The 17512-nt window shown below is 35.0% G+C and overlaps 1 protein-coding gene across 1 annotated transcript in view; it reads right to left on the bottom strand.

Annotated features, from left to right (window-relative positions):
* The window catches only part of gsb-n (gooseberry-neuro), a 122380-nt gene that overhangs the window by 60708 nt on the left and 44160 nt on the right, over positions 1–17512 (bottom strand). Inside the window, exon 3 of the mRNA XM_067777079.1 lies at positions 15432–15543. Coding sequence (XP_067633180.1) covers positions 15432–15543 — 112 coding nt within the window. The remainder of the gene's footprint in view (positions 1–15431; positions 15544–17512) is intronic.

The following is a 17512-nucleotide window of genomic DNA, read 5'->3' as shown; positions in this document are numbered from 1 at the left end:
ATACTTCTTCCGGCCATTTTCTTTCAACCTTCTCACTCATTTATTATTTAATCTGGTCACCTTTTAATATTCTACTTGGTTTGCATTGTCAATCCGCTGGACGCTTCTTAGTGTAGCCGACTGTCATCTGCTTCCCGCTGACTTACACTTCAGTCCACCAGCGAATCAACCTTCCAACTCGTCACTCGTCAGCATTCTCCTCCGCTCCACTCAAATCACAACAAGTTTGGCAAGCGGATAAAGTTGGCTGTTGCTTCCACTTGTTTTTGTTGTTGGTTAGTCTTTGCTGTTTATGGTCGGCTGTCGACTGTCATCTGTGGGCTGCTACGCGCTGGCATTTTTGTTAATTCGCCAGTGACAGTGACCACTTGTTTGGTACATTTTGTTCGTAAAGTCCTTTTGTAATTATTTTTGTCATTATTGTTGACATTGTTTTTGTTTTGTTGTTGTTAAAACTTTTACAACTGTTTATTGTTGTTCAAAAGAAGCTAAAGAAAAATTTTTGGTGCAAGTAAAATGGTAAAACATAAAAACATTTTAGTGGCACGCAGCCATTTTTGATGGGAGCCATCTGGTTTATTAGGTCGGTAATGATTAAATATTTATTGCTGGGGCAGCTGGGAGTTTGGAAAATATATTGCTTTTGCTCCCGATCATGTCGTTGGCAGACGGTTTTTCCTTTTTTTACACAGGACCGTACATAGAAAATTTCAACATTCGGTACCTAGATTTTCTAAAAAAAAATGTGCACTGAAAAATCTAGCCTAAACATCAAAAAGGCAAGGTTAAGTTCCAGCCAAGTTTAAGCGTAGTTTAAATACGCACTGAAAAACCGGGCCTAAGTGTAAGAAAGATATTGAAAATTCATTTAAACACTCAATTTAATATATTTAGGTTGATTGAAGGTTTTTACAGAATTTGTATACACACTGTCTCCGGTTTTATAAGGAAAATTATTTCCGCGCCAACCCTGCAGTCAAACCAACTAGTTGTATACAAGAAGAATACTAGTTTGCCAAAAATCCCAACTACTATGAGTACTGTAATTTTTCCATATTAGCAACTGGTATTTTTAAAACGAACGAAACAAGTTCAAAATTAAGAACATTCGTTGACAAAAGTCTGTTAAGTACGGTTTTTCTTAACTCGTGACCGATGGGCTTGTTTTAAGAACAGTTTTTCCAAGCACACCGTTCGTATTTTATGACCACTTTGGTATTGATGTGTGAACCTTCTGTGCTCATTTCAAGCACTACTTGGGCTTGATTTAAGATTTTTCGTTCTCATGCTTCGAGAACGATTTGTGGTCGATTTAACATTTTTCGGTATCAATTCAAGAACGGTTTGTGCTTGATCATTGGTGGGAGTGGGAAGGTACCATTTATTTATTTTTGTTATTAATTAATGATTTTTTTGTCATTAATAAAAAATATTCATAACAAAAAAAAATATTATCAAAATTCCAAAAGGTTTGAAAAAACGCATAATGTGCATTTTTTCATATATTTCTCTTATTGAGAAATCCTTGTTATTTGATGATGCAATCTGAATATATATTTAAAACACTGCATAAAAAGATTGAGAATTACCTGTGCATATGTGAATGGAACTCAACGAAAAATAAGAGTTAAAAAAAAAGAATATAAAAAAATTGTTTTAAAAAATTTTAGAGTTTGACGGTGATCGAACTCGCGCCACACGATCGCAATCGCAACATCATAGCCGCTGGGCCACTACAACTGCTTGATAGCTTGCGCCAAATGTTGTATTTAACATTGTAGTACACACGAATTTTACCGTTTCTTTTTTATTGTACTTAATTTAAGAACATTGTTCTTAATTTAAGAACATTGTTCTCATTAATAGAACATTTGTTCATATTTTAAGACCAGCCGTTCTCTTTTCAAGAAAATGGTTGTCAGTTCAAGAATACGGTTGTTGTTTTGAGAACAGGTCGTTCGTTTTTCAAGAACAAAAAAGTAAGAACATGAAAAGCTTGAATTGAGTACGGTAGTACTGGATTTTAGAACGGCGTTTTTCTCTGAGTGTACGAAATACCAATTTTGAGTCACTGAATCAGCATCATACTAATTGACAAACTAGTCATTATATACAGCAACATCGTACCAGATGTCATACTAGTCAGCATACCCATCATGGTTGTTGTTGTTGTTGTTGTAGCGATAAGGTTGCTCCCCGAAGGCTTTGGGGAGTGTTGTCGATGTGATGGTCCTTTGCCGGATACAGATCCGGTACGCTCCGGTAACACAGCACCATTAAGGTGCTAGCCTGACCATCTCGGGAACGATTTATGTGGCCACATTAAACCTTCAGGCCATTCCCTCCCTCCCCACCCCCAAGTTCCATGAGGAGCTTGGGGTCGCCAGAGCCTCGTCTGTTAGTGAAACAGGATTCGCCGCGGATAGGTGAGGTTGACAAATGGGTTTGGAGAAGCTATATATTGCGCTGGCAACCTGAAATTCTCCGGGATTAGTGGGGATGATTGCAGAATTGATTGAAGTTTTTTATGAGAGTTTTTGAGAAAAAAAAAGAAAAAAAGGCGAAATTCGAAAAATCTCGAAAAACTGAAAACTTTAAAAACTTTTTTGAATTTTTTCCGAAAAGTACATTTAAAAACATATTAAAAAAAAAAGATCCCAAACGGTCAGTTTTTGAAAAAGTTATAGCATTTTGAAAACAAAAACGGTGTTTTTTTAAAAACTCATAACTTTTTTTGAGTTGGATGAAAAAATTTTAAAAACTTCTGAAAAATGTCTTTCGTAAGCTAGAAAAAGAAGAAAAACTTTCAGCCAATTCTAAAGGGGTCGGGTACAAAATTGGTCGAAATGGGATGGAATACCCCATATACATAAAGGGGGCCAAATTTTTTTTCCATCAGGAGTATAGCAAAAACGTAATCTACAGATGATTCCAAGAACAATTGTTGAAGACACCATAGCTCTAAGTCCGATTTCGAGTCCCCACTTTTTAAAGAAACTTATTTGGCCATATGAATGTAGGGTTTGGCCAAAAAATCTACATAGCTTCTGATAGAATTATAAATTGATAGAATTATAAAATTTCCGTAAGCGGAGAATCTCGATAACTTATATATAAAAAAACTTACTGAAGATGGTGAAAATGGCCTAAAACTTCAAAAGTACCGAACTGCAAGGATGTTTGCGGTTTTGGGTCCAACATCAAAAAGCTACCGACTTCATTGTCAAACTGAGATCATAACTAAATTCGCTATTTGCTGTATATTGCATTTAATCTACTGAATATTTATTTTGACAAGGGTAATAAATACTCATCCATCAAAATATTTAAGATAGAAACACTTGACTACAGAAACAATGCAAGGACATACAACATACATACATATGTATGTATGTAAGCAAGTACAACTACGCATCATTTATACGCATTTTGACGTAAATGTCATGCCAAGCCAAACAAACTACAATTACAATAAACAAATAAATAAATTTAAAAAATCATTGATGTGAGTTCATAAACAAGGCCAAAATATGTCTCTGTGTTTCCATTCAATTGCAACTTTTTCAAATATTTTGCTCATTTTCCCAACTACACACATAGTTTTGTCACGCTATTGTTACATACCCAGTAGAAAATATCTCGAGCGCTCCTTTGATGAACAGGAATAGAGCGATTTTTTTAAGCAACAGGGGATCAACTATAGAGCAGCACATTAGCGTGTGATCTCCTATCATATTTCTGGGAGCAGAATGCCATAATTGCTTTTTAAACCGTTATATGTGTTCCCTTTCTATTTTTTTTGGAGCAAAGTGGGATATTTGCGTCAAATATGATAAATCCATCGAAAATAACGGTTTTTTTAAAATAACTGTTTTTGATTTTCTCAAGATAAAAGAATTTGTCATTCTTATAGTCAGTGAAAGTGTTACGTGGTCTAATTTAAATGTTTCTAAAAAGGTAAACAAGTGAAATATAATATAAAATAAAATAAAATTACAAAAAAATATTGGAGGAAATTTTAAAAAAGTTGACGCCCCCCGTTTTCCCTTGATGTTTTGCCAATTAATTCAGTAGCGGAAATGCAACAGGCGAATAAAATTGCCAAAACTGAGGAAGAAGCTGTGGTAAAAATTATTTTGATCATTATGTTCAATCTCCATTTTAATGCATACTTTTTTATTTATTGCAGATTAGTTTTTTTAAATCAAAATTTGCAAACCGAAATTTGAAAGAAATCTAGTGTGAAATTTTCGACGAACGCTTTATTTTAAGCGTGAACTGGACCGAGGGCCAAAGTAAAATCGCATATAGGGACTACAAGATATTTAGCTATCATTTGTTTGGTAAGTTTTTTGAATATATTTGAATTTCTCTTTATGGCTGTTATTTTGCATTGCAGAAGCCGTCAAAGACAATTATCAAAACTATTCCGAGTTTGAGGATCAATTTAAGGATGCCTTTAGAGAAGCAAAACTGAAATTTTACTGGACTTATAAATTGAAAACTTTAAATTAAAAATTTACTAATTGAAAACTTAAAGTAAATAAAAAAAACAAAAAATGCTCAATTCCTCTTCTTTTATTATTTTTAAGGAATTATTTTTCTGTCTCGCTCTTGTTTTGTACATTTTGATGCTATAGGGAGCACTCCTTTTTTGTTGTTTTTGATCATTTGGAGAGCGTTCTGATTTTATTTTCTTATTATCATTTGGAGAAGGCTCCTTTTTTGTATTTATGGATCATTTAGAGAGCGCTCTGTTTCCACGTTTTTCAACCGTTTACAGAGCGCTCGCCCTCCTAGGACATGCAATGTTAAAAGGGAGCATGTTTTGTTTGACGTCTTGGACAGTGCGCGAGCACTACCACGCTCCCTGTTTAGCGATCCATAAACGCTCATAGTATGATCCCCTTTTCTACTGGGTAGGGACTGCAAACGAAATCGCATTATCCTATTTTGTTATGAGAACAAATTGTAAAAGTATAAATCAATAGAAAAATACCTATAAATAAATAAAACAATACTGACCCTGAAGTCAACTTTCTTTGACAATAACAAGGGAGTGTTTGTCGGCTTAAATGCCTATTTATGGGCTCACTCAATTTCTAGCGTTGTTCCACAGGTGTTTCGCTTTTAACTATTTGAGCCTACTTTGTGACACCTTTTCATTATTTTATATGCGTTTTGTTGTTGCTCATATTTTGCACTGCGCATAAAGGAAACAAAATTCACTTGTTTATTTGTTTATAGGCGCTGCGGTTCGCTTTGATTTGTAAAAGCAAAAATAGTAATTTAGAAAAAAAAAAAACAAATTTCGCTTACAATAGGGTGTGTTGTGTAAATTTTGTTCTTTGATATTGTACTGAAGGCGTGTTTTTGTGTGTAAGATCAAAGATTATGCCGTTTGCTCTACAGTCAAAAGCGTAACAAACAGTACCGTTTTTTTTTTGCTTTTTTTTTTTGTGTTTCTAACAGCTACTGCATTTGAATTTTTATTGTCTTATTTCTTAAGCAATTAATTTTATTGCCAACGTTTATTCGTATAATTTTTCAACAAATTATTTAAATAGCCTCATTTTCAATTTCAAACACAATTTTCTACTCAAAACAAGTTTGCTTCACTGAAGCTGCCTCTAAACTCTTGTCTAAACGTTGTTATTTTTTAAATTCCCCCAATGACATATCTAATTTAGATAATATACGTAAAAGAAAACACATACAGTTATATATAGAAAAAAAGGGACATGCATACTTTATGAAAATTTTAATAATTTGGTTTTTTAGAGAAGTTTAGATTTAAACAATTGTTTTTTCATTTGTATTTGTTAAAACTCTAAAATTAGCATTACATTCCAACTGCTAAGTAGAATATTTTCGCAAGAACGTACCATTTCCGATATTTTTTTTTTAAATACGCCCCAATTACGCCCCGATTCTGAGCGTTACCGGTAAAATAGTACACAGAACATTATGTGACCGAATATCGTTACCAGTTCTTTTATCCGCGATTCTGGCCAAAGTGGAAACGCTGTCATCACCAAAGAAATCTCCAGTGTCTATGGAGAAATTCGAAAGGAAGTTTTCTTCGCTTTAACTGTTGCCACTTTGGTCCATTTGGACCAAAAATGGTCCCTCCAACCCCATTTGGTCTGCTGGTCCCTTTCTTCAATTTTGGTCCTTTTTAGGCAGTAGCCACGATTGGTACTTTTCTTTCTTTTCACTCAGGTAAAAATTCACAATATTACCCAAAAATTCGCCACACTTTCGTTAGAATTTACTTCAATGGAACTCTCACCATAAAAAATTGCTCAGTCAATAAAATGTACCAGAACAATAGCATTTCACCTAAGATATAATTTATGCCAGGCATTAAAAAGAAGTATTGGCAAACACATTGTCGTTAATTGCTGATGAAATAACCGACTAATCAAAAAAGCTCTTGTTTTATAATAAAATTAATAACGGCTAGATATTTCGATCGGTTATACAATCGATCGCCCAACATAGCTTATAGCGAGCACTCTGCCGTGAGCAGAAATCTTATAAAAAGAAATTCTACGCATTACATTGGCACGTAGATATTTAAATCTTTCTCATCGAGCTCAATGAGTTAAAGGAATTCCAGGACTAGGTAATTGAAAACTAAGTATATTGGCATAACAAATATTTTAACTCGAATACAGAAGGAAGAGATTTGATTTCAGAAGCAATGTTTTGTATAAAATTATTCCCTGAGGCCTGGGATCAAAACTCACACTTACTGAATCTAGGCTCTGATATGAAGTTTAAACGTTAAGGGAAAAAGTAAGCATCTATAAAAATAGCACTAACAAAATTGCCTAGTTTCATTTATGATTTACTGAGTTTTCCACATACATAGCTCGGCAACACCAGAACGCAAATTTTGAACCGTTTACCGTTTCTTACTAAAACCTAACTGCACTGTACATTTTAACTACAATCAACAACATAATGCGAGAACGAAGATTGTGACCAAAACTAGGTTCACAACGTTTGGTTGGTGAAAGACATAGACTTATCCTATGTCAAAATATAGTACCATTTTTGATTGCATGCACATATATTTGTTTGTTCAGCTTGAATTAAAGGAAAGTCTTCACTACCTTTAGTAAAATTTTATATGGAAACATCCTGAAATTTTGTATTTTATACTAATAAAATGAAACAAAAATTTGGACCTTTTTTCGATGAATTTTGGTTCCAAATGAAAACATGGTGTGGCAACCGTGTTCGCTTTACCGAAAATGTCTCACTTGTAGATACGAGGTTAACGAATAAACGGGACGATGTGTATATGCATATTATGCATGTTAGCTTTCTACATAGGTATATTAGGGGGACTCATGTAACCGTATAAATGCCTTATAAAGTGTGTAAACGTATAAATTTATCTAGTTTACGCACGAGCTGTCAAATTTTGTATGAAAAATCATTTACACAATTTGTATAAATTTACGCGCACATTTCATTGTGTAAACGCGGTAAACTCAAAGGAATGCAACCTTGCAGACATTACAGCAGGCATTTTCATCAAAAATCTCCAACATCAGCAAGTAAAGGCGTTTTAGTTTTGATTTTTCACTTAGTCTTGGCATTTTTTAATTTGTATAACAATCAAAAAATGTTGTTCGGCAATAATACAGCTGATAAACAATCAAGTTTATCAAGAGTATTACTAGGTGCGTTCATATAACAGCGTGTGTAAATGGATATAATTTTACACCTTATAAGTTTATATGCTATCATGAGTCCCCCTATTGTAATTTATTCAGTGAAAGTACATAATGTAAACAAATATGTATAGCAAGAGGCAACACTTTTTTACTATTATCTTTACTTATTTGCGCTTACAATTCTTTATTTTTAGTTTTGCCCTTTTCTAAACAACAGCAGTTGTGTGGTTATTTCGATGTAACCACCTACTTTTGTGGGTAAAAAATTATCCGGCTACTTTCGCGGGTAGAATACCAAAATGGTGTAAAAGTTGCTACACGATTTCGTTACCGTGGTGAAGAATATTGTTACCAGACTAGAATCGGGGCATTAACGTCAAAATTAATTGCATTAGTTCAAATAAAGCGTTCTTCAACGAAATTCTGAAATAACACGTTTTTCTGAGGTAAGGCGTTTTCGCAAAGGCCGCCAAGATAGTGTGGTCTTCACTCAGCAATTGATGTGTAAACGATTATTGAAAAAAAGCATTTTCAATTCGTGCACAACTTTGAGATCTGTGTAAGATTAACAAGTTTATGTAACAATTCATATATCGAAAGCTGACTGAAATATCATCCTTTCTCGGTTGGGAGTATATTTGCAAAAATCAGCATATTTCAGGATTTTTTCTTCAAAAATGCCCTATCTCAGAATTTGGTTAGAAAACGCTCTATCTCAGAACTTTTTTCATAAACACCTCATCTAACGTCAAATGTATTAGATTTCTGGTCAGGGAACGATTTTCCGAAACAAACTCTTAAATAGGACGTTTTTGCATAAAATGCTAAAAAGGGCGTACTTCAAACAAATTCTGAAACATGGCTCTCTTCAAAAGTTTTCTAAGGTAGTGTGTTTTCGTAACGCATTCCACTCAGCAATCGATTTGTAAAAAATGTTTTAAAAAATGCTTTAAATTCTAGTAATACCAAAAGGTACTGTATGGCGGAAACGCGTTTAGGTGAAAAAAGTTATAACAGCATTTTTGAGATTCGCATCAAACCTGAACCATCTCAGTTCCTCACTTTTTATACCTTAAGTTGTGTAGTCTCTCCTTAAACTTCAGAAATGCTGATTATAACCTTCTAGATGCAACAGGTACCCTCCTTCCTATTTTAGGAAATTTAACCTCTTATTAAAATATATTTCCATATTATCAAAAGTACCAAAAAATTTGAAAAAAATAGTATAAAATAATAAGGTTTTAAGCCCCAAGCTCAATATGAAGTTAAGAAGAAATCATTTAAAATCTTTATACACGAATACTCTATTCAAAAACGGTAAATCTACAAACGATCTTTAAAATCAATCTTTGCTATCGCTTCCTAAGTTTGTATCCCGCAAAATTTACCCCTACCCCATTTCCGGGTACTTTAATTGACAAATATCTGAAAAGACCTAAACTAACTATCTTCTCAGAACGTTTTAAGAAAGTGGTGAAAGACGAATAAAAGTTATCACTAAAAGAAATAGTGGATCTAAGTCAACGTGGGTTTGTCAATTCAATTAAACATTATGCTATCCAAATTCTCGGTTTTCCGTGCTAACTGAAGCATTGACGGTCAATTTAGTGCAACGCAAAGGCTTACGCAATATTAACCTGCTTTGAATTTAACACGTTATAAGTGAAGTACGCGAATAAATTGTGAAGTTCTCCATCCATAGTAGTGCTGTATATAAAAAGCATTTTATATACAGAATATTTGAGTTTATTTATTTGGAAGTTTAGGATGCGAATGATAACAACAGTTGCAGAATTATTGAGAACTTTCCAAAATTCGTAAAGATATTTTTGCCATAATTTCTACAAAATATTCACAATTATCGATTTTAATGCAAGTAGTTCACCCTGTGTTGGTGAAATCGAAAATGTCAAATGAAACTAACGGAAGGATTGCTGTCTTGCAGATAAAAGCTAACTTTATTATAGATGGTGAAAAATTTCTAAAGAAAGAAAGGTTTTTATGAACTACTTTCATTTATTTGATTTAAAGCAAAAATGTGTTTATTTTAAAACTGGTTTTCTTCAATTAAAGTGTAAAATTTTCGTGTAAAAGTTTTACTGAATTCTTAAGTCGTCAAAATACGCTTTCTGGAGTAAGAAAATAATGTTTAACATTTTTATTTCAATATTATTTTTTATCTCTAAAGAATAAAGTCAATTATTATGAAAATAAACGAAAATTGTTTCAAAATTGACTGTCCCACGTCACTTGCGAATCACTGTATGTGTTCACTTTTTATTGTATTGTTGATCGTATGACTTTGCATATTTACTGGTTAGTCCGCATACTTTGATGTTGATCAATATTGAGCGCTCGGTTCACACGACTCATCAACTACTCGTATATGTGTATTACAAACATTAGTAGCAGGGCCGTAGCGTGAGTCGCAGGGGCCTCGGGTCAGAAGAATAATTGGGGCCCCTTTATCGAAATTTTATCCATGTGCTTCTGCCATGAAAAGCTTCTCAGTAAAAATTCATCTGTTTGTAGGATAAACTAAAAGGAGCACGACGCAAATTTAAAAAGACGCTCGATATGGGTGGAAGGATAACGCGCCAAGCAATTTCTTATTAATATTTTTTCAATGCAATACCATACAGAGATTTTTACTATAATAAAGTTTGAACATATTCATATTACAGTCCCACTTAAACTTAGCTTTGGGAAACATCAGTCTTACTAGTTTTATTACAATATCATTAGTTTTTCTACGACGTTTTAGATGAACTATAAAAGTTTTTTTCTCGATTTCACAGCAGCAAATTTGTCTGTCACCACATTATAATCCACTCTGCGTGCTCTTTGATTTTCGATGGACAATAGCGCCAAATTACTTAACCTTTCTTGTGCCATCGTCCTTCGCAGGTAGTTTTTAATCAATTTCAAACATCTGCGTAGCTCGAAGACAAAGATGAATTTTGAATAATAAAAAAATGATCCAACACCTTCACATCTTTCATAGGGGCAAGTTCTTTCTGACATGTAGACCTGACAGACAGTAATGGAGAGGAAAATGATGCCGATACATCCTCAGAAAATTGTATGGAAAACTCGTCAGCTTTTTGTTCCAAGCTCTTTATCGAAGCATTTGCTAGGAACTGTGGCTGCAAGACTTGATAATCACCCAGAACTTGTTTCACTCCGTCGAATCTATTTTCGTGTTGGGATGATATAGTATCAATCATGGGATAGAAAATAGTCACTCGGAAGCATTGCTCTGAATCATTGAATCTTTCATCCTGACATAGTTCATCGAAATGAATCTTGACCCTGCGTGATCTTTTGTTGGAAAACTTTTCTATTTTCCATAAATCGCATATGTCTGATGCTAATATACAAACCTTGATTTTCCGTGCCAATTTTTTCAATTTTTGTCAACCACGAAGTAATTTGTAGGTTGATTTTGACCGATTCTTCGTTTTCCTTTTTTTTTTGTCCCCTCTTTTTTCGACACCACCCGGGTAAGCACGTTTCATTTTGATTAATCTACCACACTATTAAGCTGCAGACATTGGTGTGTTATCTGTAACCGTATCGGTAACCTTATAACAGCTGATTCGACCAACCTTATGGGAATCAATGTAATCGATTATTGGTGCCATATCGTAATGCTAAGTTCGTAACCGTATCGTAGCCAACCAATTTGTCTTTGGTTTCTCGCCATATCCATAACCTAAAAATATTTGAGTTGATGAATTTAATAACTTTTTGTAGATTTTATTCATTGTTTTGGATACATTATGACTAAGAGACTTATTTTTTGTGGAACATGTTTGAAATTTTTTGCGTTTTCTTCATTTTTATGAAATTTTCACGATTTTTAGGTTACCGCACCAATAATCGATAACAATGTATCGTATAGGGTTGCGTTAGGGATACGACTACAGCGATACGACAAACGGCACCAATGAATCTGCTTTTAGACACAAACTGAATCACTATGTAAACAAAACTGACAAAGCTTTGAACTAAACTGGCAGTCTGTTGTTTTGCTGTGCCATTATGCACACGCGCAAGCTTGATGCGAGTACCGACCAGTGTTGGCGTGAGCTTTGAAAAAAATGTCAACTCATCGACTGGAAATTAATTAATACATTTTCTCTTTGCAACAAATTTGAAGAATCTGTACTAATTTTAGTAAAATGCTGTTTTTCGTCCGTACAAATTTTTCTACGTAATTTTAGATAACAATATTTAATTGAACAGAAATCGAAGGTTTTAATTTAATTATTTCTTTTACTCGACCGGGGCCCTTGTATGCTGGTGGCCGAGGGGCATTACCCCGGTTGCCCCTTTGGTAGCTACGGCCCTGATTAGTAGACAGGTAGGTAAAGGGTGATTCGAAATGCAATAGAACTTTAAAATTTTCGTGTTTTGATAAATTTGTTTACAAACCCGATAACAAGGTTTCTCTTGGGTGTATAACATAGTACATATATAGGGCTCTCAATAGGTAATGAGACGACAAGAATGTCTGTTGACTAAAAAGGTGGAAAGGTGGCAGGTAAATGATTTGATGGTCCACTAAGCATTTTAGCTATAAAAAACATTCCAAAGTTAGGTAAGGTTGAACTGGCTGGTTCGTGCGGACCTCACATAGACCGAATGAGTCCATAGCGTTAACAGAAGTTTGCTCAACGATCAACTGGAACAGAAAGGCAGGACATATGTTATAAAATAACTCTGTCCTCTTGGCAAACACTACCAGTTTTCTAAGACCTATCCTACTTGCTACTTCTCGATCTGAAAGCTTTGTTACTTCTAAAGCTGGAGTTTTACCCTTTGCAGGCGCAAGGCACGAGCACAAAACATGCTATATAATTTCATCCCCCAACCTGCACTTCTTACATCTGCTATCACTTACAAGCCTAGTTTAAAAGCATGTGACGCCAGAAGGTAGTGCCCAGTCGTTTTACCCATTATGAGCCTACTGTCCCGTATTTTCAATGATAAAAGTAACTTTGTTAATCTAAAGTGGTAATATCTGCACATGACTTTCAACACTTTGCATTATGCGATCATGTGCAGCTTACGTCTTCTTTTAATCAGGCCCAATCGGATTGGTACGTCTACAGTACAAGCTTCCAACGGGGTGCACTATTTAGCTTGCTTTTCCGCTTTTTATTTCCATCTTTTCCGATTTGCCCAGGGACCCAATATAAATTTATATTTCTCCCTATCCCGATTCTTTCTAGAGATTGCTTACACTCGAACACATTTTTAGACTAAAATGCAATACCACTAAAAATTTATCGGTGTAATTTGAGCCCTCCTAGAAAGCTGGAGTCTTAGCGTTACCTTCCTTTATCTTATCTTTTACTTTAACATCGGTTGTTGGCAAGTCGCTACTTTTCGCATTCGCTCCCTAACTAACAGCTAGGGAGGTTGTTGCTTCCTCGCTATTGGGGTCCATCCGTCTTACAGCCTTGCACCTATTTGTCTTGTCTATGCGGCTGTCCTGCCTCTTGGTCCTGGGATTTCAAAGCAGGCTTGTCGCCTTCAGCAGTACGCTTCCTCTTCATTCTGCCGCTACTTCCTTCTCGTACCGGTTGCAATACCCAGTCTTTCTCGAAGCAAACCTCTTGAAATGCCTTGGACCTACTCCAAGCGCTCACTATCGAGGTATGTTGTGTCGACCACTGCTCGCAACAGATGGACAATTCTCAGTACTGCATGGTATTGCGAGAGAGCTCTATTGTTCCCTATGCTACGTATCCTTCTCCACCCTATTTCTCGTTTTGGATTCTAATGCATTCGATCAAAGAGCTCGTTCACTCTCCACTACTTTTGCAGATAAAATATGGGGAAACCGCTCTCCACGGCAGCGCTTCTTGAGCTTAGAAAGTACAAAACATATTCACCCTTCAATTAGTTGCAGCAAACGAAACACCCTTTCATGCAAGAAGAAAACCAAATATGGAATAAACTCACTGCAGAACATCTGCTTCTGATCACTAGAAATGATTTTTGATTTTCAGGTGTCATCATTAAATACCAAAACATTTTCTCCACTTCTTTAAATCGGCTTTCAGCTAATGCATTCGCGTAAAAATCTTCCGCTTCCCTTTCCCATCATTATGCTGTCGCCTCCAATAAGCTTAATATCAAGATCGTTATCATAGTGACGATCTTTTGTTATACATATTTATATTTGTAAGTAACTTTAATCTACAATTACCTAGCAAGAGTTGTAAGCTCTTGCATCTTCCAAAACTCAAAATTGTGCTCTAAGATCAATTGAGTCGATGCTAGAATGATCGAGCTAGCAATACGATCAAAGTGAGAATACCGCCAAATAATACAGTTTGTGTGCTTTGATAGGAACAAATGATTTGATGATGACTTTAAAATTATCAAATAAATGATCAGTGATTTTCGGTGGGTAGTCTTTTCAACCTGCGCCATGCGGTATAAAAAGGTAAAAAACAAAAAGGGAAAACCGATCGCGCGTAGCAGCAAAAAGGGGAGCAGTCAAAAATTAGAGTAGCAAGTGACGTAGTTTTAGGTTTTTTTAGGAAGCACTGACTCACTTATTGAATTCATTTTAATTACGTTTTAGTGGCCAGTTAGTCTGGATGTCCGATGGAGTGACTAACTAATGTTGCGGTATTTCTTTTGAGCTAATTTTTTTTGATGCCCTTGATATTGACTGATTTAAATGTTTTAAAATATAAATTCAGTTTTGATTACATAATACTCTCTAATTATACCTTTCATGAACATGAAATGGTATATTAACTTTAGTCCGATGTTTTAACGTTGAGAAATATAGAAGATAGACTCACCATTAAGTATACCGAATTGATCAGGGTAACGAACTGAGTTGATATAGCCATGTCCGTCTGTCGTTCCGTCCGCCTGTCTGTTTGAACGCAAACTAGTCTATCAAATTTTGAGAGATCTCAATGAAGGATGTATTTTTGTATTATATCAGACCACTATAACATATATCTCCCATACAACCGATCGTTCAGATAAGACAATTTTGGTCATTCCTGCCGCAATTTAGAAAGTATAAACGTGAAACTCGGTGATATATATTCTAATATATTGTAAAAGATATCATGAAAAAAAAACTTTGATCGGATCTATATATAGTTATATCCCATACAACCGATCGTTCAGCTAGAAAGATTTTTGGCAATTTCTCCCTTAATTTCTAATATAAAAACGTTAAACTTGGTGATAGATATTTTAATATATCATAGACGATTTCCTGAAAGAATCATTTCGATCGGAGCTATACAATATATACCCCATACAGCCGATCGTTCAGATAAGGGTGTTTTTTATCATTTTTTATTTTATATTTATCTTAAAAATCGTTTAGGTATTTACATGTGTTCACTATATATTTCTTATCTTATACATCCGATTATTTGGAGGTTACGAACGGGATAAGATTATTGTTCTGCCCCATTCATGAAAGGTATGAAGACAGTCCCGTCCTTACTTGTTTTTGGTTGGACATGTCGTTGAGAATTCTATAATAAAATTTGTTTGTCGAGTTTGTATAATTGACTCAATGTTTGAGCCGCCGCTTTAATTTCATTTCTTTCTTTATATTTCCTATTAAATTTTTAGTCTTATTTTAAGTTTTTTTCATGTTTTTATGCTAATTTTTCGTTAAATTATTTCAACTTTTTCTCTCTTTCTTCTATTTAGTAGACATGCCCAACTCAGCTACTTATGACTTACCACCTAACAAGCCGTGTATACTATAATCCTTTCGTCCATCTTCACTGGTACGATCATTACCTCGCAACAGACGACTGATGGACGATGTTGATGGTGGATCGGTGAAGCCTTCCTGTAAAAAAAGAAAAAAAATATTCTAATATTATGAAAATGCTTAGCTCAAATAAGTTGTAAAGAGGCTTTTTACAAATACCAAACTACATGTTTAAACAAGTAAGGAAGGTTAAGTTCAGGTGTAACCGAACATTACATACTCAGTTGAGAGCTATGGTAAAAAAATAAGGGAAAATAACCATGTAGGAAAATGAACCGAGGGAAACCCTGGAATGTGTTTGTATGACATGTGTATCAAATGAAAGGCATTAAAGAGTATTTTAAAAGGGCGTGGGCCTTAGTTCCATAGGTGGACACCGTTTCGAGATATCGCCGTAAAGGTGGACCAGGGGTGACTCTAGAATTTGTTTGTACAATATGGGTATCAAATTAAAGGTATTAATGAGGGTTCTAAAAGGGAGTGGTGGTTGTTGTATAGGTGGTCGTATTTTCGGGATATCGCCACAAAGGTGGACGAGGGGTGACCCTAGAATTTGTTTGTACAATATGGGTATCAAAAGAAAGGTGTTAATGAGGATTTTAAAAGGGAGTAATCCTTAGTTCCATAGGTGGACGCCGTTTCGAGATATCGCCACAAAGGTGGACGAGGGGTGACCCTAGAATTTGTTTGTACAATATGGGTATCAAAATAAAGGCGTTAATGAGTATTTTAAAACGGAGTAATCCTTAGTTCCATAGGTGGACGCCGTTTCGGGATATCGCCATAAAGGTGGACCAGGGGTGACTCTAGAATTCGTTTGTGCAATATGGGTATCAAACGAAAGGAGTTAATGAGTATTTTAAAAGGGCGTGGGGCTTAGTTCTATAGGTGGACGCCTTTTCGAGATATCGCCATAAAGGCGGACCAGGGGTGACTCTAGAATGAGTTTGTACGATATGGGTATCAAAGTAAAGGTATTAATGAGAGTTTTAAAAGGGAGTGGTGTGAAGGCGCTTTCCAGATATCGACCAAAATGTGGACCAGGGTGACCCAGAACATCATCTGTTGGATACCGCTAATTTATTTATATATGTAATACCTGCCAAGATTTTAAGGGTTTTTTATTTCGCCCTGCAGAACTTTTTCATTTTCTTCTACTTAATATGGTAGGTGTCACAACCATTTTATAAAGTTTTTTCTAAAGTTATCTTCACGTCAATAAAACAATCCACTTACATTATCATGTTTCATCCCTTTTTTCGTATTAGGTATAGAATTATGGCATTTTTTTCATTTTTCGAAATTTTCGATATCGATAAAGTGGGCGTGGTTATGGTCGAATTTCGGCCATTTTTTATACCAAGATAAAGTGAGTTCAGATAAGTACGTGAACTGAGTTTAGTAAAGGTATATCGATTTTTGCTCAAGTTATCGTGTTATAGGCCGAGCGGAAGGACAGACGGACGACTGTGTATAAAAACTGCGCGTGGCATCAACCGATTTCGCCCATTTTCACAGAAAACAGTTAACGTCATAAAATCTATGCCCCTACCAAATTTTAAAAGGATCGGTTAATTTTTGTTCGACTTATGGCGTTAAAGGTATCCTAGACAAATTAAATGAAAAAGGGCGGAGCCACGCCCATTTTGAAATTTTCTTTTATTTTTGTATTTTGTTGCACCATATCATTACTGGAGTTGAATGTTGACATAATTTACTTATATACTGTAAAGATATAAAATTTTTTGTTAAAATTTTACTTTAAAAAAATTTTTTTTTAAAAGTGGGCGTGGTCCTTCTCCGATTTTGCTAATTTTTATTAAGCGTACACATAGTAACAGGAGTAACGTTCCTGCCAAATTTCATCATGATATCTTCAACGACTGCCAAATTTCAGCTTGCAAAAGTTTTAAATTACCTTCTTTTAAAAGTGGGCGGTGCCACGCCCATTGTCCAACATTTTATTAATTTTCTATTCTGCGTCATAAGTTCAACTCATCTACCAAGTTTCGTCGCTTTAGCTGTCTTTTGTAATGAATTATCGCAC

Source organism: Eurosta solidaginis, chromosome 3 (genome assembly GCF_040869045.1).
Source record: "Eurosta solidaginis isolate ZX-2024a chromosome 3, ASM4086904v1, whole genome shotgun sequence".
NCBI classification, from domain to species: domain Eukaryota; kingdom Metazoa; phylum Arthropoda; class Insecta; order Diptera; family Tephritidae; genus Eurosta; species Eurosta solidaginis.
Note: the sequence above shows the minus strand (reverse complement) of the source record. Positions and strands in the feature narration are given on the sequence as shown.